Raw genomic sequence first — 27,096 nt, 5'->3', positions numbered from 1 at the left:
TATAGATCTTCATTAAGCACAAAACTTCTAAGGGCACAAGCTTATGGGATGTGCCCTGGCTACTCATAAGCCTGCATTTTTTCTAGATGGGTGATTCTGCCCATGTAGCAGAGGCTTCAGGGAGAGTGAGGGAAGGAAGTTGGGGACAGCTGGGGATACCTTTGAGCCTCATGTCCCCAGTCTCCTTCCCTCCCCACGAACACCTCCTTTTCCCCATCTCCATGCTCCATTTTGTGAGTGCAGAGAGGTATCTGGCATGGTTCTCTCTATGCCTGCTACAAGGGAGAGGGGAAGGGGCGAGGAGCACAGTTTCCTGGCTCCCAGCTTGGAGCCTTGTCTATGAGCTCAGACCCAGGAAACCGAACAATCCAACGTTCCCCCAGATGCTGTCTAGGGGACATAGGATTGCTCCCTAAACTATTAGAAGAATTTTAACTGAACACCAGAAATACAGTTGGAATGCACATCTAGCCCAACCGTGTTATTTTTGTTCTTTTCTCTCCCCTAAAATTCAGCCTTAATTTATGGTGCTGCAACCTGAGGCCTTTCCCAGTCCAATACTCTAACCACTATACCACGTTAGTTCCCCTTTACAAGCTTGGAAGAATGGGCATGCAGAACCTTTGGCAATTTTCAGGGAGGGTGAAGCACAAAATATGCTGAGTGATTAATATGGAAACAAAGTATCTCTAAAATTAATCCTAATGAATATTTCTAATTATATACTAATTTGGTATCTTTTTCAGCTGTGTTATGGAGAGCCCTGAGGACCTCTGTTTTACTGAAGAAGGATGTAGCAGCAGCATAGTTCTTGAAAAACAAGTTTTTAGATCCAAAGTGCCAGAATCACATGTTCAGCTTGCTTGTAGCCTGCATTATTGTGCTTTTCCTTTGAATGGGAATGAGCTTTGCATTTGGAATACTACTGATGATCCTAACCATCAGGTTAGAAACATGTTTCTTTGTTGGCGCTCAGTTCATGCTGAAAATCAGTGCTCAAAGGAATACAGTCTATGTGCATTGCCCAAGTGAAATTGTTCTATAATGAATAAAAGCAGTAGTTGGAAGACTTATACCCAGTAACAGCAAATACAATTCTGATGACAATGATCTAAAGTTCCGTTTTCACATTTGAAGGGCAATATAGCAATTGTTTACTGTGGCAAGTACAGTGTATAGTTTAGTGCTTGGTGTCAAGTTTCTTAGTGCTTAATGACAAATGCATCATAGACTATGTTTCTTTCCTTATATCCTGTTTGGAATCAATTTCTGCTGTCCATGAAGAGTGTCTTTTGTATAATGCCTTCTGTGCATTATTTTCAAATAGTGTAGGTATAAATATATTTATTCCCATAGGCTAGTACTTTATTTTGGAACTCCTTTAAGATACTTGACAAAGCCCAAACTAGAACATTTTTCTGAGGCACTTTAAGTTACTTAAATATTGACAGATATTTGGTAGCCAGGGATTAGATTAGTGTTATTTTGTCTATGAGGTGTATCCAATGGTGGTGACTCCACTGATGGAAGATGTCCACCATTGGAGCAGGAGGGAGCAATTTTCAGCAATTCCCCTCCTCCGTACCGTCCACCGCACACCCCAAATCTTCTCCGGAGGGTCCCCCAACTGCTGGCAGATGTCTTCCATCAGCCGAGCAGCCACCACTGGATACAACCTTAGAGGTTTATATTTTACAGTATGTCTAAAATGTTTGTATCTGAATATTATAAGAGTGCAATCCTATGACTGTTTAGACAGGAAAAAAAGGTTGTATAACTTCCAACATTCCCCATTTTTTCTGTCTAAACATGCATAGGATTGCGCCCTAAATCACTCTGAGAAAAAAGAGATAGTTTGTTTAACTAAAATGAATATCTGGAAGAAACTGAGTTTCTCTAGCTGTGTATTATATATGCATTTCAAATAACCCAAAGCATCTTTTGTCAGCCATTACACTTAATAGGTCATCACCATTCAATTACTGCACTGGCATTTGGGAGCCAACTCAATCCACTCCTCATTTGTTCTGCTTCACGTGACTATGTGATAGTGTGGAATCTGGATGAATGTATGAAGAAGGTGCTACAAGGTGAACGTTATGTCATATATTCAATATTTCATTATGACTTTAACAAAGCCTGCTCCATACATGTAGTCTACAGAAAAGATGACATATGAACAAGCCATATGTGTGCATGTGTATGTCTTTCAGATTCCCTCTTCCCCTTGCTCCCTTGCTTAATACAATGCTTTCTAGTTTTCAAACTACTATTTTCTATGACATCTGAACTGTGGGTCCAAGGAATCTCTCAAACCACAGTTTGCGCACATGCACGTTGTTCATTTCTGATCCTCCAAGCCATGTAATAATAATAATAATAATAAATATTATTTCCATGTAAAAATGTCTTTCGAATAATCCCTACAGTTTCTGGGGGTGGGGAGATTTGCTTGTATGTTTCATGGTACATGCAGACTGGAGGTATTACTAAATTTTAAACTTCTAATTTCCATTAGCTTTGCCTCTTGCTGTATTATAGAAGGGCAAAATAAATAATAGAGTTTTGGATACTTTAGGCTGCAAACATACATCCACTTACCTGAGAGTAAACCCCATTGAATTCAGTGGGCCTTATTTCTGAATAGACATATATAGGATTGTGCTGTAAGTTACTTTAGACAAGTAGGCTAATTACAAAATATATCAGGTCTATTAAATAACTATTAGCTTGCACATAACTCTTTAAATTTTAGTTTTATGAAATAGTCTTAATAATTTAGTGTTTTGTTTCAATTACTGCAGGGTTAATGCCACAAGGCATTGTTATAGGAACACTTTTGGGAATGGTGCTTTATGTCCGATTTAGTCCAGATGATCAGACCGTGGCAGTATGTGCCGGCAATCGGATATACATGCTAAATGCAAAGGTGAGAGCATATGATATTGAAGATATTATATTCACTTTAAAAATTAAACGTGATATTTGTGTACATCTAATTGTGCCATAAAAGAAGTAGAACTAAGTTGAAAGCAATTTTTAGTCTGACTCTGATGCATCAAGCAGTATTTTTCATAAGTGATGGGCAAGTACATTATTTGAATTTGAGTTACATTTGAGTTACATTTGAGCTACAACTTTCTTTATCGCTTTAACAATATAGTAAAGGGGGCATTGGAGACAAAACAGCCTAGAAAAAAGATAATGCTGAAAATGGGAGGGATGAACGGAAATGGACCAAAATATATAGCATGGAACTGTAATTTAGGAAGAATTGTTGGGAGTCCATAAGGTGCAGGCTTATTACTTTGTACTTTAAGAGATTGTTTTCCCAATTGCATCTGTGTAAACAACACTACTGATTTGGTTTGAATTGAATTTATGTGTGGAAAGGTAACCTATAGGATAGGTAAACATCTTAATTTTTTTTCCAGAAGGTAGCCATATTAGTCTATTGCAGGAAAAACAACAGTCTTGTGGTACCTTAAAGGCTAAAAAATTTATTCTGGCATAAACTTTCGTGGACTATAGCCCTCTTCATCAAATGCATGAAGTGTTAGAGAGAGTTTCAGGGTTATATACAATACATGTGGTGGTGGTAGGGAATTGTAGACTGTGAAGTCAGAAGGAAATTAAATGTAGAAATTACTGTAATGACAATCACATTATTAATAGTGGTCATTCACAGTGTAGTAGCTGCTGAAACACAAACATTCTGATACTAGGTAAGCCAATTAAGATATGTAGCGGGATAAAAACCTTTTATCCCAGTTCAAGCCTCTGGTGATAGAACTGAACCTGTTGATGAATTCTAACTCAGTAGTCTCTTGTTCTAATTTCCCTGTGAAGTTTCTTTGTTTCTCAATGGCCACTTTCAGCTACAGAGTGTCATGGCAGGCTGAAATATTCTCCTACTGGTTTCTGAGTATTGCCATTTTTGATGTCTGATTTGTGGACACCAGTGGGGAAAATATCAGCCTGCCAAGACACTCTGTCACTGATGTTAAGGTAACATAAGACTCTACTGTTTTATCTTGAAAATTAGTGAATGCTAAGAGTTCATGAAATTAATTGGATGACAAGTGTTCATGAAACTGTACGTAGTATTAAATATGGAGGACAAAGATAATGCCACAGACATAGGGCACAATTCTCCAGAAATGACTTGTGGGAGCTCCTCTGATATGAATGGAAATGGCACAAAAACAGTGTTGCGCTTTTACATAGCTCTGATTCACTTCAATAGGTCTTGAATAGGAAGCATTCATGGTGGTTTGTGCCAGAAGCCCCTGGGTGAGATAGCGTGTATAAGTGATATAGTAACAATTATGTACTAGAATTTGTCATAAAGCTCTAGTAGCTTTACATAAATTATTGAACATAGTCAAACAGTACCATTTTAATTTTGAAATTTCATGTACTTTTCTTCCTGGATTAATTGCAGGATGAGGCTATACTTGCTGAATTGGAGGGCCACCTGGCTCCAGTGACTGCTGCTGAGTTTTGTACTTGGGAGAAAAATATACTTGTATCAGTTTCTGAAGATAGAAGTTTTAAGGCAAGGAAACCACTTGTGCATGTGTGTGTGTTTAATTTTCTATTTGGCTCAGGATATGATGTCAAAAGGAGGAGTACTGAAATGTTATAAAATGGAGTTAATAGTAAAACAAAAACCATGATTCTCATTAGTGGTATAAAACTGAAGACTGGGTAAACTATATAGCATTGTTTTTCTGGATCAGATATCAACAGTGAACATTAGCATTCAATCATAATTTCATTTTCTGTATTACTTGGTCTGTGGGGTTCAGTGCCCATCCTGTGAAATCAACAGAAAACCTCTAATTGGTTTTTATAAGTTTATATTTTATCCTTTGTTATTTTTAAAGCAAACGTAGCTCACGATTGCCCGTTTTAATTTTGTAGCTGTTGATGGTAGGACAATAATATTTTGCACTCACAATCTTATTTAATGGCCATTCAAATAAAAGGGTTTCTGATTCAAGCTACCACCATAAACATGCTTATGAAAGTAAACTATACTGAATTCAGTGTGAGTAATTTGCAAGAATATGTGTGTTAAGATCTGGTTGCCAATCATTTTCTGAAAGAAGGGACAACCACCCAGAGTTCCATATGCTGTGTACCTTAGAACAACAGTGAATACATTTTTGAAATCTTGACTTTGAACTATGTAGCATATTAGTTTACACAGTATTCCATGCTTGCTTTCATTATGATCTAAATTGACATTTACGTGTTACAATGTTTTTCAAAGGTATGGGACTATTGTACTGGACTGTTAATATATCAATCAGCAGTAATAACAGGTATGCTTTTAAAATAAATGAATTATTGCCAACTAATGTCTCCTTTTATAAAGCAATATTTGAAATAAGAGATGAGCATGTTCATTAATATGAACTTGAGCACACTCCGCGAGAGTGGAGGACAGGAAGGCCTGGTGTGCTATGGTCCATGGGGTCACGAAGAGTTGGACACGACTTAACGACTGAACAACAACGATGTTCATTAATGCCGGTATTATTATTTGGAGGGAAAGGGCAAAATCAATACATTGTTAGAATTATGGACTGGGACATAAATTTAGTTCCACACCATTACACTCATTCTACATGTTACTCCCAGTGACAACAACAGTTGTATATTTGGTTGCCCTGATCCAAAGTCCTCACATATGTTCAATTGCATATATGCAGGTTTCCCATTCAAAGTGCTGCCCTGTTAGTTTCTGTGGAGGCAGCAGATCTGCAATTGAGTACCCTATTCAGATGGGACAGACGTTGTAGCCATGAGTACAATGTCACTCCTATATCCATAAATATTGTATTGGGTTGAGGCATTGTACTGAATGCTAATTATTATTGGTTTATGTGTTTACTACTGTATTGATTTGGTAATGAGGATTTTCTGTTTAGGCCTACTTCTCCCTTCATTTTCTTCCCCATATTTTGTACATTATTTGCCTCTTTTTCACCAACTCAGTTTCCTTATTCATTTCCTGGCATTACTACTTAGAAACTGTTCTCATGGGCTTGCTACGCATTACATGTGAATTCCCCTAAGAGGGACCCACAAACGTTTTAGAAAAGCAGCTTCTGGAGGTACAATTTGGAGAAAAAGCACAGGAGCTGGGGGTGGGGGAGTCTGCTTAATCCCCTGCCTGCAGCTTCTCTGCTGCAAATTGCTGTCCAACAGATGGTCTCCCCCATGGAGTTAAACACATGCGTTTGCCCCTATATGTAGGGGGAAATACCTCATGGAGGGCTATTTGGAGCAGAAAATATGTGAGCAGGAAAAGAGTTAAGTAGCCCCCTCTCCACAAATTCTCCGCTCAAAATTCCGTCCTCTGGTCTTGAGGAACTGTTTTCTTTTCTTTTTTAAAAAAGCTCTATTGCATGCAGTATATGCTGTCAGCCCCTCAGTTCTGTGTCTGTTGACCTTAATTTTCACCCTTTGCACCTTCTATCGGCAGTGAAATAGTCAATACTCTATTCAAAATAGTTGCTCAGAGAAATAATTTCAGATCATGCACACATTTATACCATTACATTGTTCACATTTATTAAATGTGTAGCCATCAATGGCTAGTTTTAAGATCACAGTCTTACTGGTAGGTTCAGCAGTCATTTTTGCCAGCCCAGCTGAACTAAGGGCAATGGGACAACATCCATATATTTTAGTCTTTGCATTCAGACAATGCTTTTAAATGAGCAAAGGCTTACTACTACTGCACCTTCTTGCTACAAGCAACTTACTAGTACTATAGATTTAGTTTATTTATAATATACTAATAATACAGTGGAATTTGTTTTTACAGCATTTCCTCTTTTAAGTCTCTACATTGATGAAGAAAACAAACAGATTATCACTGGATGTGCAGATGGACAGGTAGGAAGTATACATGGAGTTTGACAATTTCAGTATTATTTTATTTATTTATTTAAAACATTTGTATCCCACCCTATATCATTAAGATCAGATAAAATCAATTTAAACAGTATAAAACAATAAATAATTTAAACACCTAAAAACATATTAAACCATTAAACAAGCTAATACCAATTAAAATCTAAAACAATAAAACAGTTAAAACAGTGTGGTACTTTAGGGAACGCATTAGCCATCAAAGGCTTTGGTAAAAAGCCATGTTTTTACTTGGCACCAAAATGAGACCAATGTCTGTGCCAATCAGGCCTTCAAGAGGAGGGCATTCCACAACAAGGGTGCCACAGCAGAGAAGGCCCTCTCCCATGTCCCACCATAGTGTATGTCTCGCATTGGTGGGATGCAGAGGAGGGCCCTTCAACAGATCTCAGTCCTCAGGAAGGCATGCATAGGGAGAGGTGCTCCCTCAAGTATCAAGGTCCCAAGCCGCTTAGGGCTTTAAATGTCATCACCAAACCCCTGAATTCTGACCGGAAGCATATTGGCAGCCAGTGCAATTCCTTAAAAACTGGTGTGATATGGTTTTTATGAGGTATTCTGGTCAGCAGTCTAGCTGCTGCATTTTGCACTAGCTGCAACTTCCGAGTCGTCTTCAAGGGCAGCCCCACATAAAGCGCATTGCAGTAGTCTAATCGGGAAGTTACCAGTGCATGTACTACTGTGGCTAGGTTATCCCTGTCCAGGAAAGGCTGTAGCTGGCGGATCAGCCAAAGCTGGCCCCAAGTACTCTGAGTCCACCTTGGGCTCCAGTGACAGGGATGGATCTAGGAGTATGCCCAAGCTACACACCTGCTCCTTCAGAGGGAGTGCAACCCCGTCCAGGACAGGTCGCTTACCCAATTCCCGGACTCGGGAACCACAAATCCACAGAGTTTCCATCTTGTCAGGATTTAGCTTCAGTTTATTGGCCCTCATCCAGCCCATTATAGCCCCCAGGCACTGGTTCAGCACCTTCACCACCTCAGCCGACTGAGTATCATCAGCATACTAGTGACACCCCACCCCAAAACTCCTAATGACCTCACCCAACGGCTTCATATAGATGTTGAGCAGCATGGGGGATAGAATAGAACCCTCTGGCACCCTGCAGCTTAATAGCCATGGTGTAGAACCTGAATCCTCCAGTACCACTCTCTGGAATCGGCACTGCAGGTAGGAGTGGAACCACTGTAGCACAGTGCCCCCAACTCCCATTCCGCAGAGCCGATCCAGTAAGACACCATGATCAGTGGTGTCAAAAGCCATTAAGAGATCTAGGAAGATCAACAGGATAGCACTCCCCCTGTCTTTCACCTGGAGTAGGTCAGCAGTCAGAGCAACCAAGGCTGTTTCAGTGCCGTACCCTGGCCTGAAATCAGACTGAAATGGGTCCAATTAATCAGTTTCCTCCAAGAACGTCTGAAGCTGCCCAGCACCACACGCTCAAGCACCTTGCGCATTATAAAATTAGACAGCAAAAGCAGGCCTTTTGATTTACTAGTCCCATCCAAGGTTCAGTCCCTGAGATCTCCAGGTATAGCTGCGAAAACTCCTGTCTGAAATCCAGGCAAGTTACTGCCAGTCTGTGTAGACAATACTGAGCTGGATAGACCAATGGTCTGACTCAGTATTAGGCAGTTTTGAATATTTGCAAAAATTGTAATAATCAACATAATATAGGATATGCTTTATGTTAGCCATATAGCCAAGTATCGTACTCTCTGAGAATCTTTCTAAGTAGAGATACAGAGGACTGAATCTACAACCATACACATACAAAATAGGTTTTACCACCAAGCTATAGCTTCTGGATTGTTGGGTTTCTTCTTTGTGGCAACTAAAGAACACGTTTCTATTTTATAGTCACACATTTTGTAATGTATTAGTATATAGACTGAAAAGCTGCAACACTGTTAAATGTAAATGGAATTCAAGTTTTACTTCATTTGCACTTTATTAGCAAGCCAAAATAGAGAGTTATGTTTCCTTTACCTATACTGTCTGTAATAAATCTAGCCCAAATCAAATTGCTGTAAATCTAGCCCAGATTAAAGATTGTCAGTTTCAGCTGACATTGTGAAAAAGTTTTTTTGCCAAAGCACCATTTGGGCAAATTGGAGAAAGTGAGCATTAACGTCTGATGCAAGCTTTCTGGTATTGATAATATTTGGTATCTTGCCACAACTTTACTATTTAACTTAGATGATAACATCAGAAACATGCTTATTAAAAGATAAATGTGGAAAAGCAGGTTATTGTGAATGTTCCTTTCTCTTTCAGCTGTGGATCTTCAGCTTGATTACTGGGCATCAGTATCGCTGTGTGATACATATCAATGTAAAGAAAGAAAGAGAGAAGTTTTGCAACAAAATTAGGAAATCTGGACATTTGGGTAACATGATGCTTCCAGGAAGCATTTTAAATTATTACCTGTTAATTGATGATATGGTTAAAAATATGCTTTTCAAATATAAGTTTTTGATCAGTCTGGATTAATTGTATGTTCAAATCTCATATGCATTCATAACACATGAATTCAAATAAAGAAGTTCTCTGAAGCAGAATGAAGTTCTTGGGCAGATTGATATGGAAAGAGGCAATTCCTGTTATTCCATGGCACCATAACATTTAAGGCTTTAAAGGTTAAAACCAGCTCTTTGAATTGATCCCAGGAACAAATTGGCAATCAGTGAAGTTGATTGTGGATTGGCATAATATGATCTGATTTGCTATCCCTCATTTTTACTAACCATCTGGTACATCAGCTATGCCCTTTGCTGGAGAAATCAGACTTAGGGACTGATCATATGCCTTCCAGATAGTGTCTTGAGCGGGCGGAGGCATAGGGTAGTTCAGTTTCCTGTCTGAGGTTGGACATAGGGCTCCAAACTCAGAGTCAGGAAACCATGCTCCCCTCCCCCTTATAGCTGGTACGCTCAGGGAAAAGAGGGCGTTCCCAGGGTCAAGTGAGGGAAGGAGACCAGGGCAGCTGTGACATGACGTATCCTATAGTTGCCCCAGCCTCCTCCCCTCCTCTCTGAGGCACTGCCAGTAGATGGGCAAAATCACCTGTCTAGCAGAAATGCAGGCTGGAGCGTGGAGATGAAGGTTGCCTCTGCTGTCCTCCTGCCCTGCACTGGATACTCGGCAGCCTCCGAGTTCAGAGGCTGCTGGCAATTCACATAGGATTGCACCCCTAGACGCAGTCATAACCTAACATTATGTGGGGCTGCTTTTAAAGACAATCTGAAAACTTCAGTTGGTCTAGAATCTGGGCACCAGGGTTTTGTCCGGGGCAGCAGATCAGATCATTCTATGTCAATCTTCAGTTCACTTCACTGATTGCCAGCTAATTTTCATGCTGAATTGAAGATGATGATTTTAATGTTTAAAGTCCTAAAAGACATGGGACCAGGGTTTTTCAGGAATCACCTCCATCAATATAAACCTTATACGCACTTATGTGGGGATAAGTCCCATTGAACTCAATGAGACTTACTTCTGAGTAGACATGCATAGGATTGCATTGTAAATACTGTTTTTAAATTGTCATTTATGGGGCTTTGTTTTTTCTTTTATTGTTTGCTGTTTCTTAAACAATACTTGTAAGCAGCTTTGAGTTAATGTAGAATTGTCAGGTTATAAATTATATAAATAATAAATAAGGCAGTACCACAAACATGTCCTATAAGGGTATGGTGTTTTACTTCCTAAGTGAGATTCACCACGGACTTCAGCAATAATGGAAGTGGGCTCTGAAGCTGTAAATCAATAGTGCAGTTCACATTTTAAAAATTTCAGCATAAACATTTCCAATATTCTGGATTTTGCTATGCGAGAAAGTGCTGAGGATGTATTTTCTATTACTTATAATGTGAAGATGTGAGAGTAAAATGTCTTTGCATGTCAGCTTGAAAGGAGTCACAATCAGCCAACAGCATGATCACATCTGCTGCGTGCTGCATCAGTGGGACAGAACTGCAGAGAAGTCAACTTGTATTATTTGCTTATTATAATTATATTATAATTATAATTATTATAATTATATTATAATTATAATAATAATAATAATTATTATTATTATTTGAATAATGGGCTCAAGTTACAGGAAGCCAGATTCCGGCTGAACATCAGGAAAAACTTCCTGACTGTTAGAGCAATACGACAATGGAACCAATTACCTAGGGAGGTGGTGGGCTCTCCCACACTGGAGGCATTCAAGATGAAGCTGGACAGCCATCTGTCAGGGATGCTCTGACTTGGATTCCTGCATTGAGCAGGGGGTTGGACTCGATGGCCTTGTAGGCCCCTTCCAACCCTACTATTCTGTGATTCTATGATTCTATGCTCGTTGCACCTGTACAACTAACTGGAAGCTGTGTTTTCCCAGTGCAGCTGCTCATGCCAGGCAGCTATGCCAGCCCAGTTATCTAGGGTAAGTGCACAAGTTTAGTGAAGAGAGCATGACATGATAGGGACAGAGGAGTGGACACTTGAGTTGGTATCATGTGTATTATTCCAGGACTGGAGCTTACCCTTATGCTGGTGCAGGACATCAAACAGAAAACATGAGTGTATCTCATTGTGAAGTAATTGAAACCACCTTCACATAAATTTTCATACAACTGTGTCCTGAATTAAATCATATTATTAACTAATTCCATTTATTTAAATTTTAAAATGAATGTATTGGTCAACTTGTTTCTGATATGATAACTATTGTCTGTTTTCCCCAGATGAAGTTCAGAATACTCCTAAAATGTATAATCCAAATGATTTAAGAGAAGAAGAAACGGTTGAAACCACCTTTCCTGTTCTCAGAATTGAACACTGTGACAAGTCTACAAATTTAGGTGATGAAGAACACAAGTAAGTGCAATAATTTTGGATTGACTGCTTGGTATTTTATTTTACATAAAAGAGAATTATATAGATATATGTATTATTCTGTAGTAGATGATGATTTTTTTTATGTTGTAGTAACCTGAGGACATACTTATGGAGGGCATTCATTATATTTTAATAATATATAATATCAACCCCCTTAATATAAAATAAGCAAACTACAAATCAAGTCGAGCACTTAGAACAGCATCACTCCTAATTTTGATTTCCTGGCTTCATTTCACTGGTTTGATTTACAGTCAGGGCCAGAAATATTGGAACAAGGATAACTATTTTGGTAGTTGGCCTCTGTACACCACCACATTGAAGTTGAAAGGAAACACAGCCAGATGGGAGTGAAGTCAGGACTTTCAGCTGTAATTCAAGGGGCTTGACGAAAGTGGGGCACTAACCATTCAGGAAGGACAGCCACTGGCATACACACACAACTGTTGTTGGTGGCTCATAAGTAATGGAAGGAATGGCTGACAAGCAGCTGCATGGCCAGGTGTGGCCCATTTCCTGGGTACCCAATGACCAATCAAGCAGATAAAAGGACTGGTGGTGGTTCTGAGTGTTACATTTGCATTTGGTAGCTGTTCACTGGAACTCCCAACATGAGGCCCAAAGAGGTGTCCATGCGAGTGAAGGAGGCCATCATGAGGCTGAGGAAACAAAATAAACCCATCAGAGAGATAGCAAAAACATTGGGAGTGGCCAGTACAACAGTTTGGAACATCCTGAAAAGAAGGAATTAAGTGGCAAGCTCAGCAACAGCAAAAGGCCTGGAAGACCATAGAAGACAACTAAAATGGATGACCACAGAATTCTGCTCATGGTGAAGAGGAACCCTTTCACAACATCTAGCCAGGTCAAGAACGCTCTTGAGGAGGTAGGCATGTCATTGTCAACATCTACAGTCAAGAGACGGCTTTATGAATGTAAATACAGAGGTTTCACAACAAGGTGCAAACCACTGGTAACGCTCAAGAACAGACAGGCCAGATTAGCCTTTGTCAGCAAACACCTAAAAAAGCCTGCCCAGTTGTGGAAGAAGATTCTTTGGACTGATGAAACCAAGATTAACTTGTACCAGAATGATGGGAAGAGAAAAGTATGGAGAAGGAAAGGAACAGCTCATGATCCAAAGCCTATCACATCATCTGTCAGACATGGTGGAGGCAGTGTTATGGCATGGGCATGTATGGCTGTCAATGGAGCTGGGTCACTGGTGTTTATTGATGACCTAACTGCTGATAAAAGCAGCGGGATGAATTCTGAAGTGTATAGGGCTATACTTTCTGCTCAGATTCAGCCAAATGCTGCCAAACCGATAGGACGCCGCTTCATATTGCAGATGGATAATGACCCAAAACATACAGCAAAAGCTACCCAAGAGTTTCTCAAGGCAAAGAAGTGGGATGTTCTTCAATGGTCAAGTCAATCACCTGATCTCAGCCCCATAGAGCATGCTTTTCACTTACTGAAGGCAAGACTGAAGGCAGAAAGACCCACAAACAAGCAGCAGCTGAAGGCAGCTGCAGTAAAGGCCTGGCAAAACATCTCAAGGGAGGAAACTCAGCATTTGGTCATGCCCATGGGTTCCAGTCTTCAGGCAGTCATTGACTGCGAAAGATTTTTATCCAGGTATTAAAGGCGATCCTTAAGTTTGAAATGATGTTGGTTTGTTCCATTACTTATGAGCCACCAACAAGGGGGGAGTGTGCGTGCCACTGGCTGTACTTCCTGAATGGTTAGTGCCCCACTTTTGTCAAGCCCCTTGAATTACAGCTGAAAGTCCTGACTTCACTCCCATCTGGCTGTGTTTCCTTTCAACTTCAGTGTGGTGGTGTACAGAGGCCTACTGCCAAAACAGTTATCCTTGTTCCAATATTTCTGGCACTGTAGGTACTGTATGTCTGTACTTAGGCAGCCAGTGAGCCAGATACAGCCACTCTGCTTCCCCTTCCCCTCGCATCACTGTTGAGCCTGCACTTTTCTCTTTAAAGATGTTTAACGTTTAAGATGAGGTTTAAAGTAATTTAAAATGAGGTTTATCTGTTTGTTAAATGGGGGCTGATTAGCCCAAATGTAAGGAAAAATACCGGTTTCTGCATGTACAATTTCCAGTTCACATGGTAGGGGTTCCCTGCATCAAAAGCTATGAAACCCCAAACTACCACATTATATCTGTAATGAAGAGAGTGCTTGATATTTTTTTCTTTCTTTTCCCCCTCATCCAACAGCCCTAAAAATATAAATAAATGTGTTTTGGGGTCAAACTACCCCAAGCCATTTTCCAGTGTATCCTGGAGTGGTAAAATGGGCCACACCCTCGGATGTGTCTGTCATGTAATAAGTGTCTTTTCAACTCAAAATATTAGAAAACTATAATAAACTGTCAAGGTAAAACTTTAGGCAAAACTTTATGATTAGTAAAAACTAATGTTTTTTGGATGCATGGAGCATTTTTCTAACCACATAATAAATCTGTCTCTGGTCAGGTAAATGTCCCCCCTTCCCCCATGAAATCCCATGGCTTGTGCCAACCTACAGGCACCCAGAGTACTTAAGCCTGCTTCCCTAGACCAGTTTTCTTTGGAAAACCATTTGTACATTTTTACACACCAGGATGTTGCTTGTGTTTAGGGCTTAAAGCCACCCCAATGGCAAACTCAATAGATCCTGGGGATATTTTATGTCCCAGGTTTGTTTTTGTTTACAGAAAGAAAAGGTAAGTGGTAAGAGGCTGAAATTTGGGGACATTGTTGGATACTGTCACCTGCACAATGTCATGGGAGGACTGCATTGTAGGTAGACTCTGTGTAAATTCTACAATGTAAAGTACACAGGGTAAGTTTGTCATCTCACCTGATTGAAGGAGGGTTATAAATATATATTTTCTTTCCCTCTTTGTTTTAACTTAGCTTTTTTACTGTGAAAGCCCGATGCTTGTGGATAGGAAGCTCTACCGGTTTATTCATAATTAATATGGCCAATTTTGAGTTGGAAGCTGTTTTACATTATAGAGGTACAATTATATGTTTATTACAGTTTGATGTGATTTACAGCCACACTACTGTATCTGTGTGTGCGTGCGCATATGTGTGTGTATATGTGTGTGCATGCATGCATGTGCGTGTGTGCGTGTAAAAACAGTGCTTTAGTTTAAACATTCTTTTCATGCATTTATGACTTTCTTGTTCCTGTTTCTGCTGACTGGTTAGAATTACACACTCTCTTATGACTTGCCTTCTAATTTGTGTGTGATTATTGCACTGGAAGTTTATGGATTTGTTTTTTCTCGCTTATTTTGAAATTAACTATAATTTTGCAGAAATCAGTGGAATTATATTGATTTAAAACACATATGAGGAAAGAAATGGACCCAGTATTTAATATAATATGATGTTGTTCTATTTTAGAAAGGTGGAAAAATGTTTTATCATGTTGGGGTTTTTTGTGTGTAAAGATTTCAGTTCCCTCAGCATTCAGTTTGCTGGATCATGTGCTTTAATGAGGAGGGCAGTCAATGGTAAGGTGAGTACAGTATTGACTTTAAAATATTCAATACTTTTTGCATGTTCATAACACAATTTGTTCTTGCTTGGAAACTGAAAATTCAGAGGAACCTTTTATTTTGCCAGATAATTCACATACATGGTACCATATGGTACCAACAGTTTTGGATAAGGCTATGATGCTTTCCCCCAGTAATGTTTGGAGAATGTATTGGTAGTGATGCAAAATTTCACACCACTGAAATGATAATAATGGAAAGGTTTATGTTGCTGGTTTAGACCATTTACAGCACGATTCCATTATTGTCAACTCTATTTAGTTACAGATCTTTTGAGTCTAAGACAGATATCTTTCCAAACTGTGCTGTCCAAGATCCTTTATCTCAAGATGCAGATGACTGAATGCACAGCTTCAGGCACAACAAATATATTCTCTAATGCTGAGCTGTGTCCCCTTCTCTTCACTTTTCTGATGCTGTGACACGGTACTTCACGGACATTGCTAGGCACCAGTGGACTCTCCGAACTCTGTGGAATCTGGGGCCTTGGGAAATATGGGCTATGGGCTCAGGCCTAGCAATGCCTCTGGGGTGCTTCCAGATGAGGCTTCCATTGCCCAGCGTCATTCATGGAGATTTAATGGGGTCCAGTCGGCATTGCCTTCCCCTCATGACTGTCTTGACTTTTCTTACAGTTTCTTCTGTCTTTTTCCCTTAATGCAAAAATGAATGAATTAATGAATGAATGAGAAAAAGATGGGATAGCTGCACAATGTCTTCTGTTTGCTAGCATTAGGAGCCCTCCATCTCAAAGCACCCTTGGTCAGAAAACAGGGCAGCAGCAGGGAAAGAGTGAGAAGTATGCTTAGCAACTCCAGGTGTGGGGTGTAGGTGACTGGCTGCCTTTGAATTATGAAGATAAAGCAAGTCATAGTTATTATTTACTTATCCTAAGTTCAGAGATGCAATGACGTGAAAACTAGCGCTATGCAGATCTTGCAGAATGAAGTTTACTTCTAAGTCAGCTTGAGGATGGTATGGTTGCAGCTGGCATTCCAAAAAGACACATGCATGACATTGCAAGAGCAAAGGCACCCCATGTGAGAGTCACTGATTTTCACCAATTTCCCCTTTCTGCTGCAGCTCTGCAATCCGTATCCCATGTTGTTCCAGAGAGACCCCCAGTCTTGGGTTTTAGTGGTGGTGGTGGTATTATGGGGTTGCAGAAGGAAGGGGGAGATGAGAAGGCCCTGTTTCATGAGCAGATCTCTGCTGACAGGATACAAGCCATTGACGTTTTGTTAACTCTGATGGCACTATTTTGGTTTGAAAGAAGAAATACTGAACAGACATGTCTCTGCAGGTTTTCTGTTTGTTAACTTCAATGTTTGAGAACAGAATTGCCTTACTGGAGATTAATGTTGCTGCCCTGTTGAGGTCCCAGCAGAGTGAATTCCTTCTAAGTGGAAGAGAGAAAGGCCTTTCAGTTGTTGCCAGGTAAAGAATCCTTTCACTTTTATCACAGAGCATCAGTAATAAGCTAAAATTACCTAGTGGGGTTCACCTGGCACCTACATTGTATTCCTTCTGGCACCAGGTGAAGACTTTTTTATTTTCCCAGGCATTTTAGCTTTCTAGACTTTTAGCTTTGCTGTTTTAAATCTGTATTTTAAATCTCTGCATTGCTGCTATGTTTTATTCTGGTTTTATTCTGGTTGTATTGTTATATTGTGGTTTTAATGTTTTTATATTTTGATGTTTTTATATTTTATATTGTTTTTATATTTTATATTGTTTTTCTGTGTGCTTTTGGGTTTTAATTTTTGTGAACCGCCCAGAGAGTTTCAGCTATTGGGCAGTAAAGAAATGAAATTAAATGAAAGAAATAAAAAAATAAACTGATAAAAAATCTGATTAAATAGCTAAAGCTTGGCATTTCAAATAGAATTTAGAGAGAATGCAAAGGTAGATGATGGCACAAAACATTAAAGAGAACCCTTGATATCCTACCTCTGAATTTCATCAAGGCAGAATTCCAAAATGTACCACAGCCGTTCTATGGGTGGCACAATCATGGATGCATTAATGGATTTTTTTAACAGAGCATCACTCATCAACTTGCCATTCTAGAATGCACCATCCCTTCATGCTACATCTGTGCTGCTGTCACCATGGGAGCAGTGATGTTGGGAAATGGAAGAGAGATTGGTTTAACTATGCTCAAGTTGAGGATTGCAGCATCAGTATAAGCTGATGACTTGGTTACTTGGCCAGACTGCGCTGTGGACTTTGTGTGTGTGTGTGTGTGTCGGGGGTAGGGGGTGGCAGTGTGAAGAGGTTCCACACATCAATTTACTCTCTTAGTAATGCAAAACAAGCAAACAAACCTTATCATTTTTTAATTTACACTGCTTCCAAAAGAGGCTCAGACTTTTGGAAAATGTCCAAGGAAAAGAAGTTTGAAGTTGTGGGAAGCCACCAAAAATGTTGCTTCATGCCCTAGCTGTTACTAACTTGGGCATACAGATGACAGTAGATAGTGGACCATAATAGTCAGTGATTCATCACTGATAGTGGACCATAACAGTCACACCCCCACCCCCACCCCGCGCACACACACACCACCACCACCATAAGACAGTCAAAAAGTCCCTTGCCAGCTGTGATGCAGGACAGGGCCTTTTTGATTGTGGCACCCAGATTGTAGATCTGGAAATCCAGTCATTCCCCTGCCCTCTGTAATGATTTTTGGCATTTTGTTAACACCCTTCTTTTTTGACAAAGTTTGGGGTTGTTTTTTCTCCCTTACTGTTTTGATTTAGGATATAGATGGGTTTGGTTTTTAGGTAACTGATTTACTTTAATATTTAATTACATTGAGCACGTTCGCATGACACCCCAACCCATTGTGGGTGAAAAGCCAGGTGCTGTTAGCTAAACAACCCACAGTGTGTGGTTTGCGCATCTGACAGACAATTGGGTTGATTGTGGGTTGTTTCCTCCTTCCTCCCTGCTCAGTCTGTCCTCCAGCTCCACCCGGCATCCCAGGGGACTTGGTGGCAGAACCCATCTTGTCTGCTGCCAAGTCCCCTATCGTGGCTTCAATTGCAATCGGAGCCCTTTTCTTTTGTATTTTCCTTGCCCCGTTTTTGCACAAAAATGGGGGCAGGAACTTTTTTCACACTTCCCCGTCCCCAGGAAATGTGCGCTAATGTCCCCCCATTTAAAAAAATGTAAAAATTTGGCTTACCGCTATTGTGCATTTCCACAACAGCAGGTTAACAAAGAATACCAGGTTACCCTGCCTGGAGCCCTGTATGTTGCACTTGGCCAACATTACAGGATGGCACTTGAAGATATCTAGTCCCCAGGAACCATTTTTCACGGTGCCTGACACACAGTTCCCCTTCTCCCTCAAGACGGCTGAAGCCACTCCTAGTTTGGCAACTGTGAGTTCATGGCAGAGAAGATATTTGAACCAGGAACTTCCTGGGTCACAGCTCAGTCACTCAGCTACTACACTGCGTTAGTTCTCGAGCTTAGCAAACGTAAATAACACAGAGTGTGGTTTTATATTGGACTGGGCAAGCTTATCTTTTTGTTGATACATTTTTAAATGTATATGTAAAGGAAAGTGGTATAATATAAATGAATATGATATCAGAGATCTAATGTAAGTCCATAATGCCCCAAGTATTCTGAGGAAGTGCTATTGAAGTCACTAGTACTGCTGTTCTGTAAATAGTTCATGAATTACGGGGAAATTTCTTACTAATAATTTATTGATTTTAGGTGCTCTCTTCTGCCAAACTCTCCCTTGTGCCCAAAGAAGGAAAAAAGCAAACTTGGAAAGAAGAAAGGTAAATGTGGTAAACTTTAACTCAATTTGGCACTTATCTATAAACTTACTTCGTTCTTTGCTAGAATGCCCTTTCCTGTTTCTAGTCCACACATTAAACTTTCACTCTCTTCGTAGTCTACACTGAATTTTTAATTTTTAAAGTCTTAAAATGTATGGCCATGTGATGCTTCAGTTTACACTTCTTTACATTTGGGTTTGTCTCTCTGTGTGTTTCTTGGCCAGCAGGGCAGGAGAGCAGGCAGCAAAGCTTTAACTCCTGTTTCAATTAAAAGGCAGTCCTAAAAAGAAATGGTTTGTCTTTCCTGGAAAGGAGGGCTTACTATTGAAGAGCAGCGTTTTTCTGCTGCTCTTCCTTGCTTGGGACTGCCCTTTAGTCCATTTATTTTAGGCTTTCCTTTATCTTCTCTTTCCCAGTGCACCTGGTCAGGGGAAAAAGAAAAGTAGACGCCATCACATCAACCACTTCACAGGATGCCCCTTATGCTCCTTTTGAGTCACGTCACAGCCACTCCATCCAGCTTACTCCCCTTCCGCTTTTACTCTTGGAAGACAGAGAGTGTGAGCAGGGCAGTTTGCTGCTGGATGTCACTAGCTGCTTGATCAGGCGACCTGCTTCCTCACCTCACTCGTAGGAAGGAATCAAGTACAGAGCCAGTGTGGTGTAGTAGTGAGAGTGTTGGACTGAGAGCTGGGAGATCCGGGTTCTAGTCCCCACTCGGACATGGAAGCCCACTGGGTGACTTTGGGCCAGTTACAGACTCTCAGCCCAACCTACCTCACAGGGTTGTTGTTGTGAGCATAAAACGGAGAGGAGGAGGATAATATAAGCCACCTTGGGTTCCTTGCAAGGGGAAAAATGGTGGGATATAAATGCAATAAATAAAGTACAACCTACTGGAAGCCACTGTGATGCAACTGTACTTCCCCGCACTCATTGGCAGGCTGGCCCAAGATGTTTTGCTGCCTGTGGCAAAGGACAAGATGGTGCCTCTCCCCATTCCATGTACAAAAACCAACCAAACTGGCAGTTGAATTTTACCTCATTATTGATGGGGCAGCGTCCTCCACCACATCTGAGGGCATCAGGCCAACCTAGGGGGTGCAGGACAGACTGTGTTGCATACACAGCTCTGTCCTCTAACACCTTTCCACTGCTTCAACTCCCTCAGCATCTGCTGCCTGAGGTGACTGCCTCCCTCTGCCAAATGATAGGGTTGGCCCCTGCACATTGGCCCTTGGCCTAGGAAAGGGAAACTGACACTCCAGGGGCAATGCTACACTCTCTGCACTTGAAGCCAAAGCCTGATAAAGGGAGAAGTTATCTCAAGGCCTGAACATCACCTATATAGGAAGATGCTGACCTGGGTCTGGGGTTGGGGGGATTCCTCTCCTCTCTAAGCCCACTCCCACCAAATGGTATGGGCAGGGATGATGAGGTCTCTGGCATGTTTCACTTCCTCATAGGAGAATGAGTGCCTTAGATTCTGGGTGAGAGGAGGAACTTTCTGATGGGGATCATATCATGGTAATAGAATAGTAGGGTTGGAAGGGGCCTACAAGGCCATCGAGTCCAATCCCCTGCTCAATGCAGGAATCCAAGTCAGAGCATCTCTGACAGATGGCTGTCCAGCCTCATCTAGAACACCTCCAGTGTGGGAGAGCCCACTACCTCCCTAGGGAATTGGTTCCATTGTCGTGTTGCTCTATCAGTCAGGAAGTTTTTCCAGATGTTCAGCCAGAATCTGGCTTCCTGTCACTTGAGCCCATTATTCCGTGTCCTGCACTCTGGGATGATGGAGAAGAGATCCTGGCCTTCCTGTCTGTGACAACCTTTCACGTACTTGAAGAGCACTATCATATCTCCCCTCAGTCTTCTCTTCTCAAGGCTAAACATGCCCAGGTCTTTCAGTCCCTCTTCATAGGGCTTTGTTTCCAGTCCCCTGATCATCTTTGTTGCCCTCCTCTGAACCCTCTCCAGTTTGTCTGCATCCTTCTTAAAATGTGGTGCCCAGAACTGGACACAGTACTCCAGATGAGGCCTAACCAGTGCTGAGTAGAGGGGAACTAGTGGCGGAAGTCTCACTCCAAAGACGATCAGACACGGGCTAGAGCTGTATCTTCAGCCTATCACGTGGCGGTGAAGGCAGCAAAAAAGGAATATTATGCTGCCTCCATTGCGTCTGCAGAGTGCTGCCCCAGGAGGCTGTTCCAAGTGGTCCGGAGCCTGGTCGGTCCTGTGGCTCCGGAACCACTGGAGCATTCTAAGGCCTCCTGTGAGGCTTTGGCAAGGCACTTTGCAGATAAAATTGATCAGATTAGGTGTGTTACTCTGCACACTGTGGATACAGTTAGTGAGCAAGAGGCGGCCTGTGGCAAACCGGTTTTGTGGGATCGGTTCCAGCTTCTTCCTCCTGATGAAGTGGACAAGGTGCTTTCATCTGTAAGGCCGACCACCTGCTTACTTGATCCTTGCCCATCTTGGCTCATTATGAGCTGCAGAGAGAGACTGGGTGAGGGGATCAAGGCGGTGGTGAACGCCTCCCTTGAGGAGGGAGTGATGCCATCAGCCCTCAAGGAGGCAGTGATAAGACCGCTCTTAAAGAAGCCCTCCTTGGATCCTCAAGTTCTGAACAACTTTCGCCCAGTCTCAAATCTGCCATTTTTGGGCAAGGTGATTGAGCGGGTGGTGGTGGTGCAGTTGAAGGCACACTTGGAAGAAACTGATTATCTAGACCCATTTCAGTCGGGCTTCAGGCCTGGGCATGGGACAGAAACGGCCTTGGTCGCCTTGGTGGATGATATGAGGAGGGCTCTGGATAGGGGTGAATGCTCCTTCCTTGTTCTCCTCGACCTCTCAGTGGCTTTTGATACCGTTGACCACGGTATCCTCCTGGATCGCCTGGAGGGGTTGGGCATTGGAGACACTGTATTGCGGTGGTTCCGGTCCTTCCTTTCCGGCAGGTACCAGAGGGTAGCACTGGGAGAGGAGGTTTCGGACCCGTGGCCACTTACTTGTGGGGTGTCACAGGGTTCCATCCTCTCCCCGATGCTATTTAACATCTATGTGAAGCCACTGGGGGCTATCATCAGGAGGTTTGGGGTGCAGTGTCATCAATATGCGGATGACACGCAGCTCTACCTCTCATTCAAATCTTCACCAAGGTTGGCCGTAGAATCCCTGTCCAAATGTCTGGAGACGGTGAGTGGCTGGATGGGGAGGAATAAGCTGAAGCTGAACCCTGACAAGACCGAGGTACTTTTGGTGGGAGACAAGAGGAGGTTGGGGGATGTTGACCTGGTGTTGAATGGGGTACGGCTACCCTTGAAAGACCAGGTCCGCAGCCTGGGGGTCATTTTGGACTCCCAGCTGTCCATGGAGGCTCAGGTGTCAGCTGTGAGCCGGACAGCGCTGTATCAACTCCATCTGATACGGCGGCTGCGCCCCTTCCTTCCTGACCATCTGCTCCCATCGGTAGTACATGCCCTGGTCTCCTCTCGTTTCTGTAATGCGCTCTACATGGGGTTACCCTTGAAGACGGTTCGGAAGCTGCAGCTGGTACAGAACACGGCGGCTCGCCTGATTAAAGGCAGCCGCCGGCGAGATCACATCACTCCAGTGCTGAAGGAGTTGCCAGTTGTTTTCCGGGCCAAATTCAAGGTGTTGGTTTTGACCTTTAAAACCCTATATGGTTCCGGCCCAGCCTATCTTAAGGAGCGCCTCCAGCAACACCAGACAGGCCGCTTAACAAGATCAGCCTCAGATGGCCTTCTCTCTGTCCCATCAGCCAGGACAGCTAGACTGGTGGGGACGAGGGAGAGGGCCTTCTCTGTGGTGGCCCCCACTCTATGGAACTCCCTCCCTAGGGAACTCCGTCATGCCCCCTCTTTAATGAGCTTCCGTTGTGCATTAAAAACGTGGTTGTTCAGGCAGGCATTTGGGGTGGGTTAGGGTATTTTAAAAAAAAAAATTTTTATGGTAAAATTTTATTGTTTTAAATTGTTTTATGGGGGTTGTACATCGCCCAGAGTGGCTGGGTGACCAGTCAGATGGGCGATTAATAAATTTAATAAATAAAATAAATAAACTAGTACTTCCTGGGATTTGGAAGCTATGCTTCTATTAATGCAGCCCCAAATAGTATTTGTCTTTTTTGCAGCCACATCACATTGTTGGCTCATATTCAGCTTGTGATCTACAACAATTCCAAGATCCTTCTTGCTTGTAGTGTTGTTGAGCCACGTATCCCCCATCTTGTAACTGTGCATTTGGTTTCTTTTTCCTAGGTGCAGAACTTGGCATTTATCCCTGTTAAATTTCATTCTGTTGTTTTTTGGTCAGCACTCCAGTCTATCAAGATCACTTTGAATTTTGTTTCTGTCTTCCAAAGTATTAGGAAGTATTATGTATTATAAAATATTATGTCCCCCTTCCTGCTTTTCCCCAGCACAGACTTTTAAAATCTGACTGCTTCCCTCTTCCTTACCACTGACTGCTAAGGCCACTTGGGTCCTCCAGCTTTGGGTCCCCTCAGACCACACTTTCACGACTATTTCCAAGGGGAAAGCCACACAGATCCTTAGAGGTGTTTCCATGAAGTGTTCAATCTGAGCCCATGTTCCTGTTACTCCCATTTTTCTCAGCTATCCTCCATAATGAGTGGAAAGACCAGTCCAAACCCAGAGAGCCCAATAATAACCTGTCCAAGAAGCTCTATTCTGCCCCTCAGATTTATGGGCTTAGTGATGGTTCCCTCAGTTGATGCTCAGTTGATGCTCTGGTGGCTGACACTCCTTCCATATGGATCTTCCTGCACACTCAGATCAGCTTCTGAAGCCACTGTCTGAAGTGCAGCAGATGGGAACATGAGACAGAGCTTTTTCTGTTATGGCATCTACACTGTGGATTGTCCTCCTGAGAGAGGCCTAACTAGCTTCTTTGTTGTTTGCCTTTGGATGAGCAGCGAAGAGTTGGCTTTTTCAGCAGGCATTTGGGCTCGTGGAAAATAAGCTTTGAGGTTTTTTTTGCTGCATCGGCATTTTTCGTTTTAGGGTTTGTTTGTTGTGTTATTTCTATTTTATTGTTTTATTGCTGATATTGTTAGCCATCTTCAGGTCTCTGGACTAAAAGACTGGGCTAAAATATTAATTTTATGAATTAATAAAATATATTTAATAATGTAATAATTATAAAATTATCATTATATAATTATACAATTATAAAAGTAATAATTTTATAATTAATAAAATATCAGTGTTATGAATAAATGTTTTAATGACGCATAGGTCCAAGTAAGTAAGTGTAGGATCAGGGCCTTACACCATATCCAGCTATCCCTTGTGGCTGTGGCATTACAGATGTGCTCATGGAACTCTGCTGCCTACACAGAGGTTTCCTACTATCTTTAGTGAAGACAAAAGCTCTGTCTATGCAAAAGAATGTGTTAGGAACTATCTCCTCCATTGAAATAAATGGGGAAGGATGAATATGCAGGAACTCTACATGTACATCACCATATGCAGGGTATCGGAACTATCCTATGGCCCCCCAAACACTGTCTAGGGCCATAGAATTGCTCCCTAAATAAACTTACAGGGTGTCCAAAACATATTTGTAACACCGTGTTTGCTAAATACATTTATTTACTGTTTGTTGGTTGTTATGTTCATTTCTCATTTTAACTACTGATTTTTCATAAACTCAGGCATAAGGAGCCCAGTAAAAGACCAGCCACTAGTTTTCCATAACAAAATTAAATCATCTGGTTACACATCAGAACCACAGTAAGTACACATTATGGTGGTAACATATTTCAAGTGTTTTAATATCATTCTCCTGTTATTTTATGCCAGAAAGAGGAGCTGCATGACTGTTACAGAATATATGACATATGAAAAATGTAGTCTAAAATAGGCTGAAGAGTAAAGCATAAAGAGTTAAAAATGCTAGTTTGGGACCATGATAAGCTAAGGTGAAAAGAAATGCTTGTTTGGAAAATTGGCACGTTCTTCAGTGGTGTTGAGTTAGGCAGTCTATATGTTGTGACAGACAGGAAATTATTACAGAAAAAGAAAAATTTGAACTTACTGTAACTTTCCATTCTCAGGGGTTCCAGGGTAGGGCAGTCTACACATCTGGGAAATGCCTCCTCCTGGTTGGCAGACATGGCTCCAACAAGAAGCGACACCAAGGGGAAGGGCTTCCCCCCAGCTCTGAGAGCAGCCCTGTCTGGCTAGGAGGCAGCAGGTTTCTGGCATGGCTCGTGGCTGAGCTCTTGCAATACTGTTTGAATTGTACTAAAGCAGCTTATTAATTTGCGGGAGGCATCCACTCTTTCAGGTAGGGGCTCAGGCCATGCTTGGTTGTGCTCGAACCCTCAAAGCCTGGGGAAAAGAGTGCCACTGTGGAGAAGATAACGTTTCTGAGGAGAGATGGCCTTCCACTCCTGACACAGCTTCCTCAGCTTCGCTTCTCTTCCAGAGCAGGAAAGCAACCAGTGCTTAACCAAAAGGGGATGGTGTGTATTGCTATTTGGGCTGCATATTTCTGTTATCTCCCCACCACCTGATCTGGTCGGGAGCGAGGCAAGGTGATTGCTCGGCCAGTGACTCACCACCCTGCGCGCCATGTGCCTATGCCCCATGGCGTTCCACAGCACCTCACAGCAGGTTGACACCAATTTGAATATTGTGGAGGAGGCAAGCAATGGTGATGGCTCTCCTCGATCACAGCTTGGGAGCCAGTACTCCACCTCTAGTTCATCTGCCTGCAGCAGCCATAAAATGGCATCCAGCAGCAGCTATAGCCCATGGATGCTAAGAAAGCAGTGAAGATTCTGTGAATAATATCCCAAAAGGCCTCCCCGGGACCTCTCCTGGTTTTTCCCACCCCTTTCCCTTCAGGAATGTTATGAGGAGAGGTTGCTCTGGCCTGCCCTTTTCCCACTCAGTGACGCAGAGCAGGCATATGGGGAAAGGATGGCTGCTCTAAGTCCTTCCTCCCCTGAGTAGTAGCACCCCACCTTCCACTTGCAAATGTGGAAAGAACCTAATGGCAGCACTGAGGCCTAGTAAGTGTGGTAAAACTGTGCTTTGGTGAGTTGAGGGGGCTTAATATTTGGAGGAGGGGCCCTGTGCCTCCTTGTGGAGAGGGGAGGAAGAAGCAGCAGCCCCTTGTGGTCATGCATAAGATGGCTGTTGCAGTTAACTGTAAGGAGAGACTGGGGGCCTCAGTTGTGTTTAGATCTAGAATAAGCAGCTGTTTTTTTTTTCCTAAGAAGGTGGTGCCTCTCCTTTTGTGGATAGAAGCCACAGAACACCTCTGAAACCCCATTGCAGCATCATATGGAGTGGCCTGGCAGCTCTCTCTCTCCATGTCCTCCTGAGAGAAAACAGCTACCTCTTCCCTGAAACCCTGAGAATGGAAATTTACAATAAGATCAGTTTCCCTTTTCTGTAATAATTTGCTGTCTGTCAAAATTTTAAGTAGATATGTAGTGATGAGAAAAAGTTTGTGAAACCTAATGATAATGATGGAAATTCCATAGTTTTACCATGATAGCCTTTGTGAATCAAAACCAGTCCTTTTCTAAATATCCAGTAGAGTTTATATGAACCAATTCCATGCCTTGTGGCTATGCCCCATGTAAAATAAAATGATGTAGGCAAATAATGAGTACTCAAAGAGTCAGGGTATGTGCAAAAGAAAGTGAACCCCAGGTTGCATCAGCTCAGTTAAAGGGAATAATTAGAATCAGGTGTTTAAGTAATTAGGTGGATCTTCAGGGGTGAGTTTGGAAGGCCCTATCCTATAAAAAGGCCGCGGTGGCTTAGTGGTTAAGACGCTGAACTGCAGACTGGAAGGTCGGCAGGTCAGCAGTTCGAG

The 27,096-nt window shown here is 42.0% G+C and overlaps 1 protein-coding gene across 2 annotated transcripts in view; it reads left to right on the top strand.

The window, feature by feature from the left end:
- WDR27 (WD repeat domain 27) overlaps nt 1-27,096 on the top strand; it is a 209,879-nt gene that overhangs the window by 8,499 nt on the left and 174,284 nt on the right. For both annotated transcript variants that reach the window (XM_084832154.1, XM_084832161.1), the window contains exons 3-15: nt 747-945; nt 1,949-2,090; nt 2,805-2,929; nt 4,445-4,558; nt 5,279-5,330; nt 6,842-6,912; nt 9,229-9,340; nt 11,685-11,817; nt 14,760-14,863; nt 15,305-15,372; nt 16,716-16,849; nt 19,145-19,212; nt 24,917-24,995. In XM_084832154.1, the coding sequence (XP_084688280.1) occupies nt 754-945; nt 1,949-2,090; nt 2,805-2,929; nt 4,445-4,558; nt 5,279-5,330; nt 6,842-6,912; nt 9,229-9,340; nt 11,685-11,817; nt 14,760-14,863; nt 15,305-15,372; nt 16,716-16,849; nt 19,145-19,212; nt 24,917-24,995 (1,394 nt within the window). In that variant the 5' untranslated portion in view covers nt 747-753. The remainder of the gene's footprint in view (nt 1-746; nt 946-1,948; nt 2,091-2,804; nt 2,930-4,444; nt 4,559-5,278; nt 5,331-6,841; nt 6,913-9,228; nt 9,341-11,684; nt 11,818-14,759; nt 14,864-15,304; nt 15,373-16,715; nt 16,850-19,144; nt 19,213-24,916; nt 24,996-27,096) is intronic.

This window comes from Heloderma suspectum, chromosome 1, assembly GCF_057233095.1.
Source record: "Heloderma suspectum isolate Gila_16-S chromosome 1, 16-S_ref, whole genome shotgun sequence".
In the NCBI taxonomy this organism is placed as follows: domain Eukaryota; kingdom Metazoa; phylum Chordata; class Lepidosauria; order Squamata; family Helodermatidae; genus Heloderma; species Heloderma suspectum.
Note: the sequence above shows the minus strand (reverse complement) of the source record. Positions and strands in the feature narration are given on the sequence as shown.